The sequence below is a fragment of the Alexandromys fortis genome, unplaced genomic scaffold (assembly GCF_014885135.2).
Source record: "Alexandromys fortis isolate MF-2015 unplaced genomic scaffold, M_Fortis_MF-2015_v1.1 scaffold_90, whole genome shotgun sequence".
Lineage (NCBI taxonomy): Eukaryota > Metazoa > Chordata > Mammalia > Rodentia > Cricetidae > Alexandromys > Alexandromys fortis.
Genome location: NW_026067985.1, coordinates 45,126 through 60,708, shown reverse-complemented (window position 1 = coordinate 60,708; position 15,583 = coordinate 45,126). Strand labels below are relative to the sequence as shown.

General features: G+C 49.4%; 1 protein-coding gene across 1 annotated transcript in view; it reads right to left on the bottom strand.

Annotated features, from left to right (window-relative positions):
- Nucleotides 1–310: 310 nt before the first annotated feature.
- The window catches only part of Oas2 (2'-5'-oligoadenylate synthetase 2), a 24,180-nt gene continuing 8,907 nt past the window's right edge, over nt 311–15,583 (bottom strand). The window contains 12 exon segments of the mRNA XM_050159060.1: nt 311–2,040; nt 3,319–3,481; nt 4,136–4,374; nt 5,148–5,254; nt 5,257–5,334; nt 8,467–8,749; nt 8,841–9,014; nt 11,903–12,047; nt 13,495–13,743; nt 13,745–13,864; nt 14,550–14,576; nt 14,871–14,885. Coding sequence (XP_050015017.1) covers nt 1,948–2,040; nt 3,319–3,481; nt 4,136–4,374; nt 5,148–5,254; nt 5,257–5,334; nt 8,467–8,749; nt 8,841–9,014; nt 11,903–12,047; nt 13,495–13,743; nt 13,745–13,864; nt 14,550–14,576; nt 14,871–14,885 — 1,693 coding nt within the window. The 3' untranslated portion in view covers nt 311–1,947.

Genomic DNA, 15,583 nt, shown 5'->3' with positions numbered 1-15,583 from the left:
ACATTTTCCTCATTAGTTATCTTGACATGATTGCACAGGTGGGCCCGGTTTTAATTGCTTCTTGTTCATAATCATCAATGGCCAATTTTCTGAGAAAGTGATGGCATGTTCCCCGGTCACTGTGAATTCTCTCTGATTCTGCTCGCCATGACTTTAACTTACCTACAAGATGTTAAAAGGACATTGTCGGGAGAGAATGAGTTCCCTTTGTCCCCTCTGAGTCTCTCACTGTGTTCCTTGCAGGTCTGTATTTCTGTGTGTTGCACACATGACCCCCTTCTGGGTTCACAGTTTATCAGAATAGCTCGAGGAGGGAAGAAAGGATGCACCCAAGGTCACTGTTTATTACAAAGCATAGAAATGATTAGCCAATGTGATATGTAGTGTAGAAGTCCAGGGAGTTGATAGACCCAGAAGCATCTGTCCCCACGGAGGCATGACGTTACCTTTCTAGACCCAGAAGCATCTGTCCCCACGGAGGCATGACGTTACCTTTCTTGATACAATGGGATGTTTATTGATGGGACAACTTCTAGAACCTTCTTATCCAGAGACGTTGACGGGGTCTCAACACTTAGGGGTGCCTGGTCCCATCATTGGTCATAGGATTGAACTCTGGTGCTACCCCTTCCCTGCCGAGGGCACCATGTCTCATATTCTGGCCCTCTAATCACTTGCCTGGGGTTCCTGCCTGGGCAAGCCCCTCCCTTGAAACTCTCTCAGGGCCCAACTTGAGTCACCTCAGCTTACATCCAGAGATGACGAAGGAGTCCTATAGCAATAAACTCCCTAGGTGCTGCGGTTCTATGATGAGATGTGGTACAGGGGCCGGCAGCATGTCAGAGCCAGGGAGAGAAGGGACAACCTTGCATGAGGATGCATGGGGCTAAGCCCTTATGTACCAATATAGTTGAAATGCTGGGGTGAGGGCCCTGGGCAGCCAAGAAGGTAAGGGCAGCTCTCAAGGCTAAGACAGGAGGTATCAACCACCCTTGGTGTGAAGCTTTGTATAGAACTACCCTCTGAGACAAACTACCGCCATCTTCAGGAGTTGACCTGAGCCAGCTAGTCCTAGAACATCGCAGCTGGGCCTGATGACTGTTCTTCCCCCTTGGAAGAGGGATGTGGGAAGGTTAAGGACGCTTACTTGAGAATTCAGCAACCAGTTACAACCATCTGTATGCTGCTCTGCCCTATTTACACGTGGTCTCTGGGAGGGGTTAGAGGATATAAGGGGAAAGATGGGGGGACAGGGTGCCCTCTAGGCAGCCCTCTAGAAGCCACCGTTCATGGTGGGTGAGGACATTCCAGTACAGATGAGTTAGAGTCACCTCAGCCCCGCCTGTGACCCCTCACCCACATGCTGCAGGTAAGCCCAATGAACTCCTTGGTTCCTCAGACCTTGGTTTGTTCCGGGACCTTAGGAGGAGGGGTACATGTTGTTTACATTTCCCCAAGAGAAGGGGTTTTAACAGCAGGGGTGGAGGGAGAGGGTTGGCTGGCTGCTGGGCTGGACACCTCTGCTTCCACACAGGCAGGAAAGGCCTGTGGATGGAGGGAAGAGCTCAGTAAAGATGCAGCGAGAGTCTGAGAGCTAACTGGTACTGTTGGAAATGAAGGGCAAGGGAGGGGCTCTACCTTGGTGACACAGGGTGAGTCCAGAGCTGAAGAGAGGCGTGTAGAGAAGGAAACAGGGAAAAAACATATAGAATGGGAACACAGTACGCTGCTTGGGGGCAAGCATCTCTGAAGGTCACTTGCACAGAGGGGTGTCCATATTGTGAGACCCTGGGGTGGGGTGGGGGAGCAGATCCAAAGTCTTGATTTCAAGCAGAGTCGTCTGGGAGTGCAGGAGAGAGGTGGGGACCAGCCAGGGAGGTCTGGACCTGCTCCCTTCTGTAACATGGCTTGAGTCTTTAAATCAATGGTCAGTTGACTCTAGAGGCTTCATCTAGCATTTTCATCCCAGAGATGGACTCCAACTCTGATACCCACAGTGGGGTAGATATGAGCTCCACAGCTTCCTGGGGTCTGTACTACCTGGGGAGAAAAAGACAGGTGGGGTGGGGGCTTAAAGAAGGGTGTGGTGGCAGACGCCTTTAATCCCAGCACAGGCAGGTGAATCTCTGTGAGTTCGAGGCCAGCCTTGTCTGCAGAGTGAGTTCCAGATCATTCAGGACCACACAGTGAGAACCTGTCTCCAGAAAAGAATCTGGAAAAGCTATTTGGGAAACACAACAACAAAACTCTCTCTCACCAGAAGACACAACACAATGTCTCAGGTTCCAACTGGGAAGTACATAGGGAGTCTGGGGACAGTGTTCAGCATCTCACAATGCACAATACAACCTTCTCACCTTGTCCCCGGAAGTCAACAGTGTCAAGGAGGCACAGAAGGAAGAATGGAGTGTGCCTGCCTGTGGGAGGGTAGTCTAGAAGGCTGTGTCTGGTGTATCTTGGGTGGAGGGGGAGGGAATTCCAACCTTCGACAGTACAATTTGATCCCTAGCTTGGTAGCCACTTTCAAAGCTACAGGTGATCATGTGACAATTCTAGGGTTTTGTTTGTTTGTTTGTTTGTTTTTGTTTTTTTGAGACAGGGTTTCTCTGTAACTTTGGAGCCTGTCCTAGAGCTAGCTCTTGTAGACCAGGCTGGCCTCAAATGACAAGTCTAGGTTTTTAAAAGTGTGAAAATTCATCAACGAAGCGTTTAATCTAATCTACTTACTATGTGCCCTCTTTTCTTCTGTTTTTTTTTTCTCTCTCTCTGTATTGCATGCACGTGTATGCATGTTTACATGTGTATACATGCAAATGTCATTTGTATGCATGTTTTTATGTGTGTACATGTGTATATCTATGTGTATAAGGCCCCGGGATGCTGTGAGGACTCATCCTTTGTCACTATTCCACCTCATTTATTGAGGCAGGCTCTATCAATCAAACCCAGAGCTAGCTGATAGGGTTAGCTTTGCTAGCTGGCTTGCTCTGGGGATTCTGTTGACTCAGCCTTCCAAGGTTGGAATCATAAGGAGGCTGCTACACCCACCCTGCATTTATGTGGGTTCTGGGGAAATGAACTCTGCTGAATCACTTCCTCTGATGTCCCCATCCTTCCCCTTCTCCGTGCCTCACGATCCCAACTCTCAGTTATCTGGGTCTTTAGGTACGCTGAGCAGGGCGGATGACTGACTGAAAGAACTCCTGGAGTCCAGTTTTTGGTTCTTTTGGGGGCTCAGTAATTCCAAATCACTATAGCAAGAAAGCCCTCTGATTGGATTTGTGACAGAACCACCCACTTTCTTCAGGGCACTCTTACTGGCACTTTCCACGGCTGCACTCTCTGCCCTAAGTCTCCACTTTGCAGTTCAAAACAGAGGGAGGAGAGCCACTCATTTGCTTCTTTAGCCAGAAGATGCCAATGCCAGCGGTCACCTCCTCCCACGTCGCCTGTGGGATCAGCTGGATCCAGGATTACTGGTCTAAAGGAGAGTTGAGAGTTAGAGACTAGGAAAGGACGGTTTGTTTACAAGACCACTGGCTCTATTCCCATCAAAGACACAATGTAGCCTGGCAGCCTAGGTCAAGCAATTTGAATCTACTTAAGAGTCAAAGTAACTTCCTTGAATTGTTGTAGTTGAAAGCCAAAAACCCTTCTGAAAGCTGTTGTTTACACCGCACAGTGAACTGTAGTGATGACCCCTTTCAAGAGACTCTCACCCAACCACAAGATGTCACAGTACAGCATTGCTAAGTTGGTCAGCACTGGCGTGTGTGCATGCGCACTTGAGCCTGGAAATGGCAATGCTGTTTCTCAGGGACATCCTGCCACCTCAGACCCCTCTAAGATCTGCTAATGCATACATTTCATGTTTCCACATAACAGAAGAAAGAAAGCAGTGATGGTGCCCTCTGCCTGCTCCCCTCCCCCGCTTCTGAGTCCCTTCTGGCTGGCCAGCCCTTCCCACTCCCGAGGTTGGGTTTTCCCCCTGGAGTCACTCATCTGGCAGCTTCTCCCTCAGTTTCACACTGGGAATGAACAAGACCCTGGGGAGAAGAATCCAGGTCATGGAAGAAATAGCACAGAAGGGAATCAGGTTAATTCAGAACAGGGTGGGGGACTGGGGCACAGGCACCTCTTTTTCTGGATCTGGGTCAGTAGGAACGTCCTTATCGGCTCATCTTCGAAGTTGTAGTTGACTGTCCAGAAGATGCAGAGCTGCTGGTATTTGATGACCAGGTCCAGGACTGTCCGGAAGCCTTCAGCAATGTTGAAATCATTCATGCCGCTGCCCTGCTCCCAGGCGTACACCGTGAGAAGCTCCAGGGCGTACTTTGGGGGCAACGATGCTTTTGGCTTCATTTTCCTTTCACACTGATGGGAAGAGTGGAGATGTCAGGTGACCTTGGTGAGGCAGAGGGGCCCAGTGTGTCTCATGGACTACTTGGGTTGTAGCCGGGCAACAGGGTTATGAAACAGAACTTGAAAGAGGAAGCCCCTGAGTCCTAGGCAGGCTTGCTAGACTCAGCAGCAGGCAGAGTGGCACACATGGTGTCCTGTTTTTGGACAGCAATGTAACTCCTGGCTGATAGGACCCTCTGCAGGCTAGCTATGAGCCCTGTACCATGGATTGCCATGTCAGAGGAAGACTGGCTGTGGGATGGGGAGGTAGGTGGACTAGTGGGGGGGGGAGGGGTGGTGCTTGAGGGAGTCACGTGACTTGCTGAAATTCAAATCAGAACTCCCCAGTCCCCTAGGCCTCAGCCACTCATGATGATTTGAGTCTCAGCCACAGCTTCCTGTTGCCTTTTGAGAGACAACATGGTGTCCATACAGCTGTACTGGTAACCTGTGGCATGCAACTTTAACTTCCATCCATGCTTCTCAGGAGAACTTGGCTGCCCCTGAATTCTTTGACCAGTGTGAGGTCAGAACAAGCTCTGATGTTAGGAGGCTCTTTAGGCCTGACCTAATACACAAGTAGCAGAATGCAATCAGAAGACCCACGGCTAAACAAGCAACAGCTTCCCTACAGAGGCCCAGCACCGAGCACGGGAGGATTTGGGGGGTTCAGGACAGTTGGCAAAGCTTATCTTAGCTTGCTGGTAAAACAGCAACTGCATTGGCCAAAGCAGGGTCTGGCTGACCTGTTTATACCAGTGCTTGACTAAGCGAATCAGGCTCTTCAGTTTGGTGGGTCGGGGTTTAATGAACTCGCGCTGTAGCTCTGTAAAACACATGGAAAACTCTCCCCCTTGATGCCTGATGATTTACATAACGCAATGAGCTCCTTGTAGGCTTCGGGATTGGAGGTGAAGCCAGGATGCCGCTGACCTGACATGGGAGAAGAGTGTATGTTAGTCCTATTGTATATGGTAAGTAACAGAGGAAAAAAAACAATCTTTTTCGAGACAGGATTTCAGGTAGCCAAGGTTGGCATTGAACTTGCTATGTAGCCAAAGTTGATCTTGAATTTCTGATCCTCCTGACTCCACCTTCCGACTGCTGAGATCACAGGTGAGTAATCCCATGCCCAGTGTATGGGAGTTGAACCCAGGTTTTGGGCATGTTAGACAAACTCTCTACAGATTTCAATACTGTGGTTTTTCAAAAAACTTTATTATTTATTCATTTATGTGGTTTTCCCAGACAGGGTTTCTCTGTGTAGCCATGGCTGTTCTGGAACTCACTTTGTAGACCAGGTTGGCCTTGAGCTCACAGAGATCCACCTGTCTCTGCTTCCTGAGTGCTGGGATTAAAGGTGTGTGCCATCAACGCCTGGCCCAAAAACTTTATTTTTATTTGTATGGGTGTGATGTGTTCACACACATGCACATGTGAGAGGCTGTAGGGGCCAGAAGAAGGAACCAGGTACCCTGGAGCTGGAGTTACAAGGTGTGAGCCACTGGACTCTAGTGCTGGGAACCAAACTTGGGTCCTCTGAAAGAGCAGCAAGCCCCCCTTAGCCAATGAACCCATCATATATATATATATGTATATATATATATACATACACACATATATATCCTATATATAATATATATATATTTTGACAAGTGCAATTTCATTCTGGGGGGGGATTTCCTTTGAACCATGTATATATATTTGAATTACTGATGGGTATCCAAGATGCAGACAGTAATGACTCCATGATCTGGTGGGTGCTGGTAATTTCACAGTAGGACACACACCTGTGGTACCCACTAGGGCAGCCACCAGCGACTGTGGCTGATTATATTTGAGATAATTAATAGGAAAAGAGACAAAATTTCAGCTCTTTGGTAGCTCCAGCCCCACCTCAAGCTCTCAGTGGATTCAGAACACAGGTCTAGATGTTTCTCAGTGTTGGAGAAAGACCTTCCTGTCTGTTCTGAGCTCATTCACACACTGCCATTGCTGAGGTATCTTTAGTCCACCTCCCATTTTTGTCAATACAGTTTCACTGGGACCGAGTTGTCCCTGTTTGTAAATCTATCACCCAAGGCTGTTTTCAGATTGAAATGGCAAAGTCAAGTAGTGGGAAAACTGTGGCCTCCTAGGCTGAAAACATTTGCTGTGTTGCTATACAGGTGAGTTTTCTGTCAACTTGACACAAAGCTAGGCACACCTGAGAAGACAGAGTCTCAACCGAGGAGCTGCCTCCACCAGACTGGCCTATGGCCTCATCTGTGGGGGCTTTTTCTCCATCGATAAATGATGTGGAAGGGCCCCGCCTTCTGGGGGTCCTGAGTTTTATAAGAAAGCAGGCTGAGCAAACTAGAGGGAGCAAGCCAGTGAGTGAGCAGTGTTCCTCCATGGCCTCCGCTTCAGTTCCTGCCACCAGGTTCCAGCCCTGACTTCCCTCCGTGACTCACACAACTGTGAGAGGAACTAAATCCTTTCTTCCCTAAGACGATTTGGTCAGTGGTTGTATTTTTTGTTTGTTTGTTTGTTTTGTGACAGGGTTTCTCTGTGTAGCTCTGACTGGCCTCGAACTCACAGAGATCCGCCTGCCTCTGCCTCCCGAGTGCTGGGATTAAAGGTGTGTGCCACCATCGCCCAGTTTGGCCAGTGTTTATCACAGTAACAGGAGGCAGACTGGCACAGCTGCTATTTCAAGAGCAAACAGACAAACAGACAAAAGTGGGCTGAAGCCCATTCTATAGACTCCTGTCTCTTTTCTGAGAGAAATCAAAACAGCTGGTTTTTGTTTGCAGTTGGGGAGAGATGTGTCAAACCCAGGATCCTCATGCTAGGCAAGTACTCTGCCTCTGAGCTCCAGCCCCAAACAATGGGTAAGAGCTTTGTTGGCTTTACCTTGGGGTGGTGACATTGAACACAGAGCCTTGTACATGCTAAGCAAATGTTTTACCCTGATTACCCCTGGGCCCCAAGAACCTCTCACGTGGAAGATATTATAGTCTTCATAATTCTAATATAGGAAATACACACACACACACAGTAGCTTGGCCTCTGTATGTGCATGGGTGTGAGAATGTGTGTGTGTGTGTGTGTGTGTGTGTGTGAGAGAGAGAGAGAGAGAGAGAGAGAGGACACATGAAGCAGCCTAGAGTCAATCTGAGAAGTTGATTTTGATGCAGGGCCCAGCCCACTGTAGGCGGCACCATTCTCTTGACTCATTAAGAGCTAGCTAAGATAAACCTATAAGTGAGGCAGCAAGCAGCATTCCCCCGTGGTTTCTGCTTCAAGTTCCTTCCTTGAGTTTCTGCCCTGACTTCCCTCCGTGATGGCCCTCCATGATGGACTGAGATCTGGACGTGTAAGCCAAACAAACCCTTTTTCCTCTACGTTGCTTTGTGAATGTGGGTGCATGTGCCTGTCTGCGCACACCCATGAGAGGCCAAAGGAGGATGCTGGCCGTCTCGACGCATCATCCTTCACCTTATCCCACTGTGATGGGGTCTCCTCCTGAACTTCAATCTGATTCAGCTAGACCCTTTCTCTCTCCACCCGCACCCCCTCCACAGGCAGTACTGGGGTGACCAGTGTGCCTCCAATAGAGCCTGGCTTTTTATACAGGTGCTGGGGATAAAACTCAGGTCCCCATGACTGAATGGCAAACACTCTTACCGCGGATCCACCTCCCCAGCCTACTTTGAGATCTTTCATTTGTCCATATATTTCTGTATCTCTCACCTGTGAATGGGCTTTCTGAGGAGGAGTTTTCTTCCCCCAATTTCCTGTCTCTTACCTCACAAATCCCCCCACATTCTGTTCTTTAGTTCCCTTCTCCACAGAGGAAATGAAGGGATGTTATCTATGATCTGTTTGTAACTGTATGTGCCATCCCTCACACGCCGTGGAGAACAGAGCCAGCAGCTCCTTGAGGCTGCTTACATGAGAGTGGAATTGCATGTAGGTGTCGGGGGCCTGGGCAAGAACTGGGAGAGAATTACCCAACCCTCCCTGGCTTTTCCTCCATGTTTTCCAGAATCTTCTCAGGAGCTAGGGTTTGTGGACTCCTACCTAGTGCATCATAGGCGGGCAGGACATCAAAGTCAACACTTTCGTTGAGACTCCTGGATTTCAAGGTGAAGCTCAGCACCCTGGGGGCCGTCCACTCTGAAATCTCAAACTTCACCTCCAGCTCCTGGGTCTTTCGGAAGACTTCTAATTGCCTCTGGATTTCCTGGACAAACAATGCACGCTCCTTGTTTTGGGAGTCGTAACTCTTCAGGGGGCTGAGAAACACTACGATATCAGCATCCGATCCATTCTTCAGAGCCGTGCCTTTGGCAGTGGATCCTCCCTAGGGAGGAAAGAGAAGGTGAGATGCTGCCTCCCCTCACCCTTGTCTCCCTGGCTCCCAAGAGCTGGCACAGTGACAGGCCAGCGCTCACCTTGACGGCCTTCAGCACTTTGGTGCTTGAGTCCTTGAAGCAGTTGTTTTTGAGGAATTCACAGATGATGTTAACAGCTTTTCTGATCTGCTCCAAGAACTTTTCATTGGGCTGGAGGAAGTCTTTGATGAACGTGTCCAGTAAATGGCTTGGGGTGATGAAGAGTGATGTGGGCTAGGGAGGAAAGAGATTTGGTGGGCTCTGCTCAGAAGCCACCCCAAAACTCACCTCTCTCCTCCTGCTAGCCTGTTCCAACAGTGGGCAGAGACCTTCCTGTCAGAGACCTTCCTGTCTTACACACATATACTCTAAAAATGTTCTTGAGATTCGGGGCAATCCTTACCTCCTGTGGCCCACCCCCTCTCCAAGCAGAAACTTTCTTGGTTCCTCATGGGCTACTTGGGAGAGATCTAGATCCTTCTGAAGGGGCTGTGGGATGCAGACATGGGAGGCACCCTCGGACAGCATGAGGGGATCCCCAAAGACCTTCCAAGAGGCAGGTGTGAGGGTCAAACTTGGAAAAGTAGATGTGAGCTCAGACACAGGGAGGAGGGCCTGGAAGGTGGATAAGGACCTAGGGTACATAGGGTACCTAGAGTCAAGGAGCTTGAAAAGGGAACGAGGCCTCAAGGGTCTCCATCCCAGCTCTGAGAGACTGCATTTGGATTCCCACTGCTGTAATGATAAGGTTATAGATTTAGGGGGCACTTTTTAAACAGTGGGGAGGGAAGAAGAAGACAAGTCTAAGTGGATAAGTTTCCTGGAGAGCATTGGTAGAGAGCAGTGTAACTGTCTGGGAACAAGAGAGGGGACTTAGCTTTGCAGGCTAGCTGATCTTGGTCGGACACACCTAGATGTTGTGACCCTTGACCCCCTTGACAGTGGCAGCATACTCAATCCTTCTGCTCCTACAGCTCAGATGGTGTACAGGGTGTGCATGCGCACACGAGTGTACATGTGTCGTGTGCATGTGTGAGCGTGTATCATATGCAAGTGTACACACGGGAATGCACACATATGAGAGGCTATAGATGAATATTCAAGAATACAAATGTTTGCATGTGTGAGTATGCACATTATGTACACACATGAGTGCATGCAAACGTGAGTGTATGCAGTTGTGAGTGCTGATGTATGTTCACAAGTGTCAGCATTGTGCAGCGCCTGTGAGAGTGTGAGGTTCGTCTGTGAGTGTATATGTTTACATGTGAGTGTGTGTGTACATGTGATAAGCCTGAAACGCTCATTCCTGCTTGTGTGTTGGTTCCTGGGCTGTCAAGAGAGGGGTGACGTCATGGTCTGAAAGGACCGGCTAGTGTAGAGCACAGGGATCGGAAGGTGTGGTAGGGACTAGAGACGGCTCATGGGTTAAGTGTACTGTCTGTGGACCCAGGTTCAATTTCCAGCACCCGGGTGGTGGCTCACAGCTGTCTGTAACTCCAGCTCCAGGGGATCTGATACCCTTTTCTGGCCTCTGTGGGTATTATACACATAGAACACAACATATATTCAGGCAACACTTGTACACATTATATATATATACATATATATTTATATATATAGTGATCCTCTTACCTCTAGCTCTTGGGTGCTGGGATTAAAGGGGTGTGTCACCACTGCCTGACATTTAAAAAGTTTTTTTTAGGGTATAGGAGAGACATGAAAGCTGAACATATCATGTGCCTGTGTGTTAGAAGGGGGATCTACAGGGTGCTCTTGGAATGGCTGTCAGAATATGATGATGGTGTGTGTGTGTGTGTGTGTGTGTGTGTCTTATAATTTGACCACACTATGAACTTAAATTTGGTTTTGACCACAGACCAGTGGTTGCGGAAGTGAAGCACCCTCAAGAGACTCTGGTGACTTGCAGCCACCACCCTAGTGATGAAGCTGAGGGCGTGTGTGTGCGATGTCACCCAGCCAACAACGGCAAGTGCCAGAGTTCCTGCCTATGAAGCTCACACAGGCATTGTGCATCCCTTTTTGCAGAGACAGATGTTTGAAAACTCAGAAGTAAACCAAGGAGGTTGTCACAAGGAAGTAAAAGACCAGGCTGTGGTGAAAATGGAGGCCGGGGTGGGGAACATGGGAGCGATTGTGGAGTCCTTGGCATCTACCTGGGGAACGACCCCATTCACAGACTCTGCTTCCTTCTGTCTGTCCCACACTGTCAGAGTCTGGTAGCTCTGTAGATGGAGTGTGGCCCCTGCCTCCACACTTTGGGTAGAAGTTTGCCCCTCACCTGTTCTCACAGGTGGGGTGTGATTGGCACATCTGTCCCACTTCGAAGGCCAACAAGGCAGCCTTTGGACAGACTCAGCTGGTCTAGTTTGGGAATGCTCTTGATGCCCTCTTCCGACAGGCAGATAGATTACATCTGCGTCACTGCTGGCCCCACACCCAGGGGCCGGGCCTCAGGGTCTGCTTGGGAGTCACAGACGTGAGTTCTGCACACTTCTAGGAGGCTCAGCTCCTTGTCTGCCCCCAACTCCTGCCTCCTGATTTCACTCTTGCAGAAATAAACCCATCTCTTTTCTGGGGGAACCCTCCTTCTTTATAGCCCCCACTTTTCTACCTCACAGCCATCTTCGTGGCCTCTAAGGGTTGGTTGAGTTGTATCTCCCTAAGATATATCAGAATTTGGACCTGTTGTACCTCTGACCATGACCTAATAGGAAATGGACTTAGAGAAGCTGGTAGGAGAGGGTCACGAGGGTGAGCTCCAACTAAATATAACTATTATCCTTAGAGGAGTGGGGTCCCCAGTCAGACCCACATCAAGGAAAAGGAGCGAAGACAGAGCAGACATGTGACAGTGGAGGGAAAGACAGGGTGATGATGTCACAAGCCGAGCCAGAGATCAGAACTGTCCGGAGAGAGTCCACCCCTGCCCTATTCATTGTCTTTGAACCCCCAGCATCCAGAACAGTGGGGGAAATGAATTCTGTTGCTTTCAACCACACCGAGTGTGTGACATGTCACAGTAGTCACACAGGCAGCCACGACACACTCTCTCAAGTCAGCGTCAGGAGGACCCACTCTCCAGCGTGGAATCCTCTTACCAGAACATTCCAGCATTGTGCAGGTGACATATCATTCAGGCTGGGAGAGTACAGCCAGGCCTGAGCCGCCTCTGTCAGCAGCTCCCAGGAGCCGTCGTCTTTGCCCACATTATTGGTTGGGTCAGTTGGGTCTAAGATGACCGGTCTAGAAATTTTATCAGATTAAAAGAAATCAGGGCTGAGTTTAGTAGCACACATCTTTAATCTCAGTACTTGGGAGGCAGAAGCAGGTGGATCTCTGTGAGTTCGAGCTCAGCCTAGTCTACGTAGTGAGCTCCAGGCCAGTCAGGATTGTACAGTGAGATCCTGAGAGCCTGTCCCCCTCAGCCCACCCGCCCCTGCCCAGCAGCACCTGGGAAGATAGTTTAGAAACTAAGACTGCTTAGAACTCAGTCATAAGGACCAGGGTTCAGGACCCACGAACAACATGGGTGTCCCTGTACATGCCTTCAGTCCCACCTCTGAGGGGTAGAGACGTGGGTTTCTCTGGGGCTTGCTGACTTCCAGCCTAGTTGAGAAAGCCAGAGCCCAGAGTGAAGAAGAGAGCCCTGCTTCAGAATAATACACTGAGGACACCTATATCCTCTTCTGGTGCACAAACGCACAATTTTTTTTTTTCGAGACAGGGTTTCTCTGTAGCTTTGGGGCCTGTCCTGGAACTAGCTCTTGTAGACCAGGCTGGCCTTGAACTCGCAGAGATCCTCCTGCCTCTGCCTCTGGAGTGCTGGGATTAAAAGCATATACCACCTCCACCCAGCCAGACATACAAATTTTAATAAAGAATTTGGTCTAGGGAAACGGGTCAGTGGGTAAAATACCTGCCTCACAAAAAGGCCCTGAGTTGGGGACCCTCAAGACCCATGTAAGAACTAGATGCTGGTGTATTTGTAGTCCCAGCCCTGAAGAGGCAGAGGCAAGTGTGTCCTGGGGCTCGCTGGTGAGCCAGTCTAGCCTATTGGTGAACATCGGTGAGAGACCCTGACTCAACAGATAATGTGGAATGGCTGGAGAACCCCCTCAGAGGTTAAGAGCACTGACTTCTCTTGCAGAGGACCTGGGTTCAAGTCCCAGCACTCATGTAGTGACTCACAACGATCTGTAACTGCAGTTCCGGGGAGTCTGACATCCTCTCCTGGCCTTCATACGCACTGTGTGCACGGGGTTTACAGGTATACACACGGGGGGGGGGGAACACGCATACACATAAAAGAAGTGAACCTTTGACGATAAGCAGAGAGTGAAACCTGATGTTAACTTCTGACCTCCAAGTGCATCTGTACAGACACATGCCAGTGCGCGTGCGCTCACACACAGAAGGGAGAGGCTTCTGAGGGCTCTGCGGTACCCAGCCACACTGACTCCTCATCCTCCTCTTTCCAGAGATGTTCGATCTCACGGTTCTTGCTGTGAACTCCTCCCCTTCCTCCAGGCTTTGGGGGGCAAAGCCTGACCACGGTTTGGAATGTGGAAAGCATTGACTGAATCTCCTCTGCAGACAGATTCTCATCCCTGCTCCCCCATATCATCAAGGACTCAGAACTCACTCTCAATGGGGCCCTGGCCTGCGGCTGGAGAGATAGGAAGCTGGGTACCTTTGGGACCTGAGTTGGCACAGAAGAGTATTGCGAACTGTTACATCATCGAAGCCATAATTGACTATCCAGTAGACACACAGCTTTGACGACTGCTTGATGAGTCTCAGCACGGTTCTGACACCTTCTGCCATGTCAAAGTCCTCATCTTGGCAGCCCTGTTCCCAGGCATACACAGTGAGCAACTCCAGGGCGTAGGAGAACCGCTGAGATGGGGAAGTCATCCACTTCTCCTGGCACTGGGAGAGAAGACAAGACTGTCAGGAAGCTGGAGCCTAGACGATGTCTCTGTCCCCCGTGCCTGGAAGTCAAGGTGTCAGTACCATCAGACACTGATGAAGGGATGGAAGGAACACCTGGAATGCTCACACTTCTCACAGGGGTGTGAGTGTGTGACACAGTGTGTAAGCCTGGGCGGGTGTGAGTGTATGTGTATATGTGTTGTGAGTGTGTGTGACTGTGTGTTTGTGTGATTGTGAACGTGTGTATGTGCCCGTGCATGAGTGTGTGAGCATGAACACATGCTGTGTGAGTGTGGGTGCACGTGAATGTGTTTATGTGAATGTGTGTGAGTAAATATGTGAGCACAGAAGTGTGTGAGTGTAAACATGTATGTCAGTGTGTGCCTGCATGTGAGTATGAGTGTGTGTGAGGAGGCCAGAGGTCAAGGTCAGGTGTCTCCCTCAGTCACTCTCTACCTTATGTTTTGGAACAGGGCTACTCACTGAACCTGGGGCTCACTGATCGGGTGCAGTGATTGGCCAGTGAGCCCAGGGGATCCACCTGTGTCTGCCTCCTGAACACGGAGTTACAGACACAGGCTGCCACTCCTGGCTTTACACGGGTAGTGGGCTCTTCTGTGCCTGCACAGCTATACTTTCCTCACTGAAACTTCTCTCCAGTCCCAGTGGAGTTGTTTAAACAATCCACTTGGCACTCTTTATTAAAGCTAAATAAGTACGCTCCACTATATTTCATGCAGAGTCCACGTATGCAAATATAGACACACACGTACATACTGTCTGAGGCTGTGTCTGGGGCTCCAGCAATTCTACTGCAGGTCTACCCAAGAACAATGAGTGCTTAGGTTCACAAAAGACATATCAGAGGACACCCACAGTAACCCAAGTCACAGAGGTCACAACCTGGAAATGACCCAAGGGCCCGGCAGCAGCGGAGAGAAAAACACGGGTGTGTTACTATATTGGAACACACGAGGGAATGAAAACTACTGTTATGTAATGATGTGGCTGGATTTCTCAGACACGGAGTGAAATAAGATGCCACCTGTGTGCAGTGTGATCCATTTACAGTGTTGGAAAATAAGGGGGGGGCAAGATGAAGAGAGTTCCATCCCCAGGACCCACATAGTGGACGGAGAAAACTCATTTCTGTACGTTGTCCTCTGCCACACGTACACTATGGCACATCCCCCCCCATGCATGCACACACACTATTTCTCATGCACTTGTGCACACACACATGAACACACTCTCATACACACATGCATGTGCACTCACACACGTGTACACACATCACATTCTTTTAAATAAGATTCATCTGTGGTGATGGTTATTGGAATTTAAAAATTATTTTAATATATTCAAATTTTTATTACTTATATGTATGGGTGTTTTGTTTGTATGCTTGTCCATGTGCCATGTGTGTGCCTGGTATCTATGGTGGCCAGAAGAGGAGTGATAGATGGCTGTGACTTGCCATGTGGGTGCCGGGAATTGAACCCAGGTCCTCTAGAAGAGTAGACAGTGCTCTCAACCATGGAGCCATCTCTCTAGCACCCTAATATTTTTTGTTATGTGTGTCTGTGCATGTGAGTTCAGGTGCCTCTATAGGCTAGAGGTGTGAGACCCCCCCTGGAGTTAAAGCTGGTTGTGGGATGCCTGAGGTGGGTGCTGGGAATTGAACTTGGGTCCTCTGGAAGAGCAACATGTGCTCTTAACCGTGGAGCCATTTCCTCAGTCTCTGGATTTTTTTTTAAGTGTCTTGCTATATAGTTGAGGTTAGCCTTACACTCTAGATCCTCTCGCGTCCACTGCTTTAGTACTGGGGCCACAGTTGTGCGACCCCT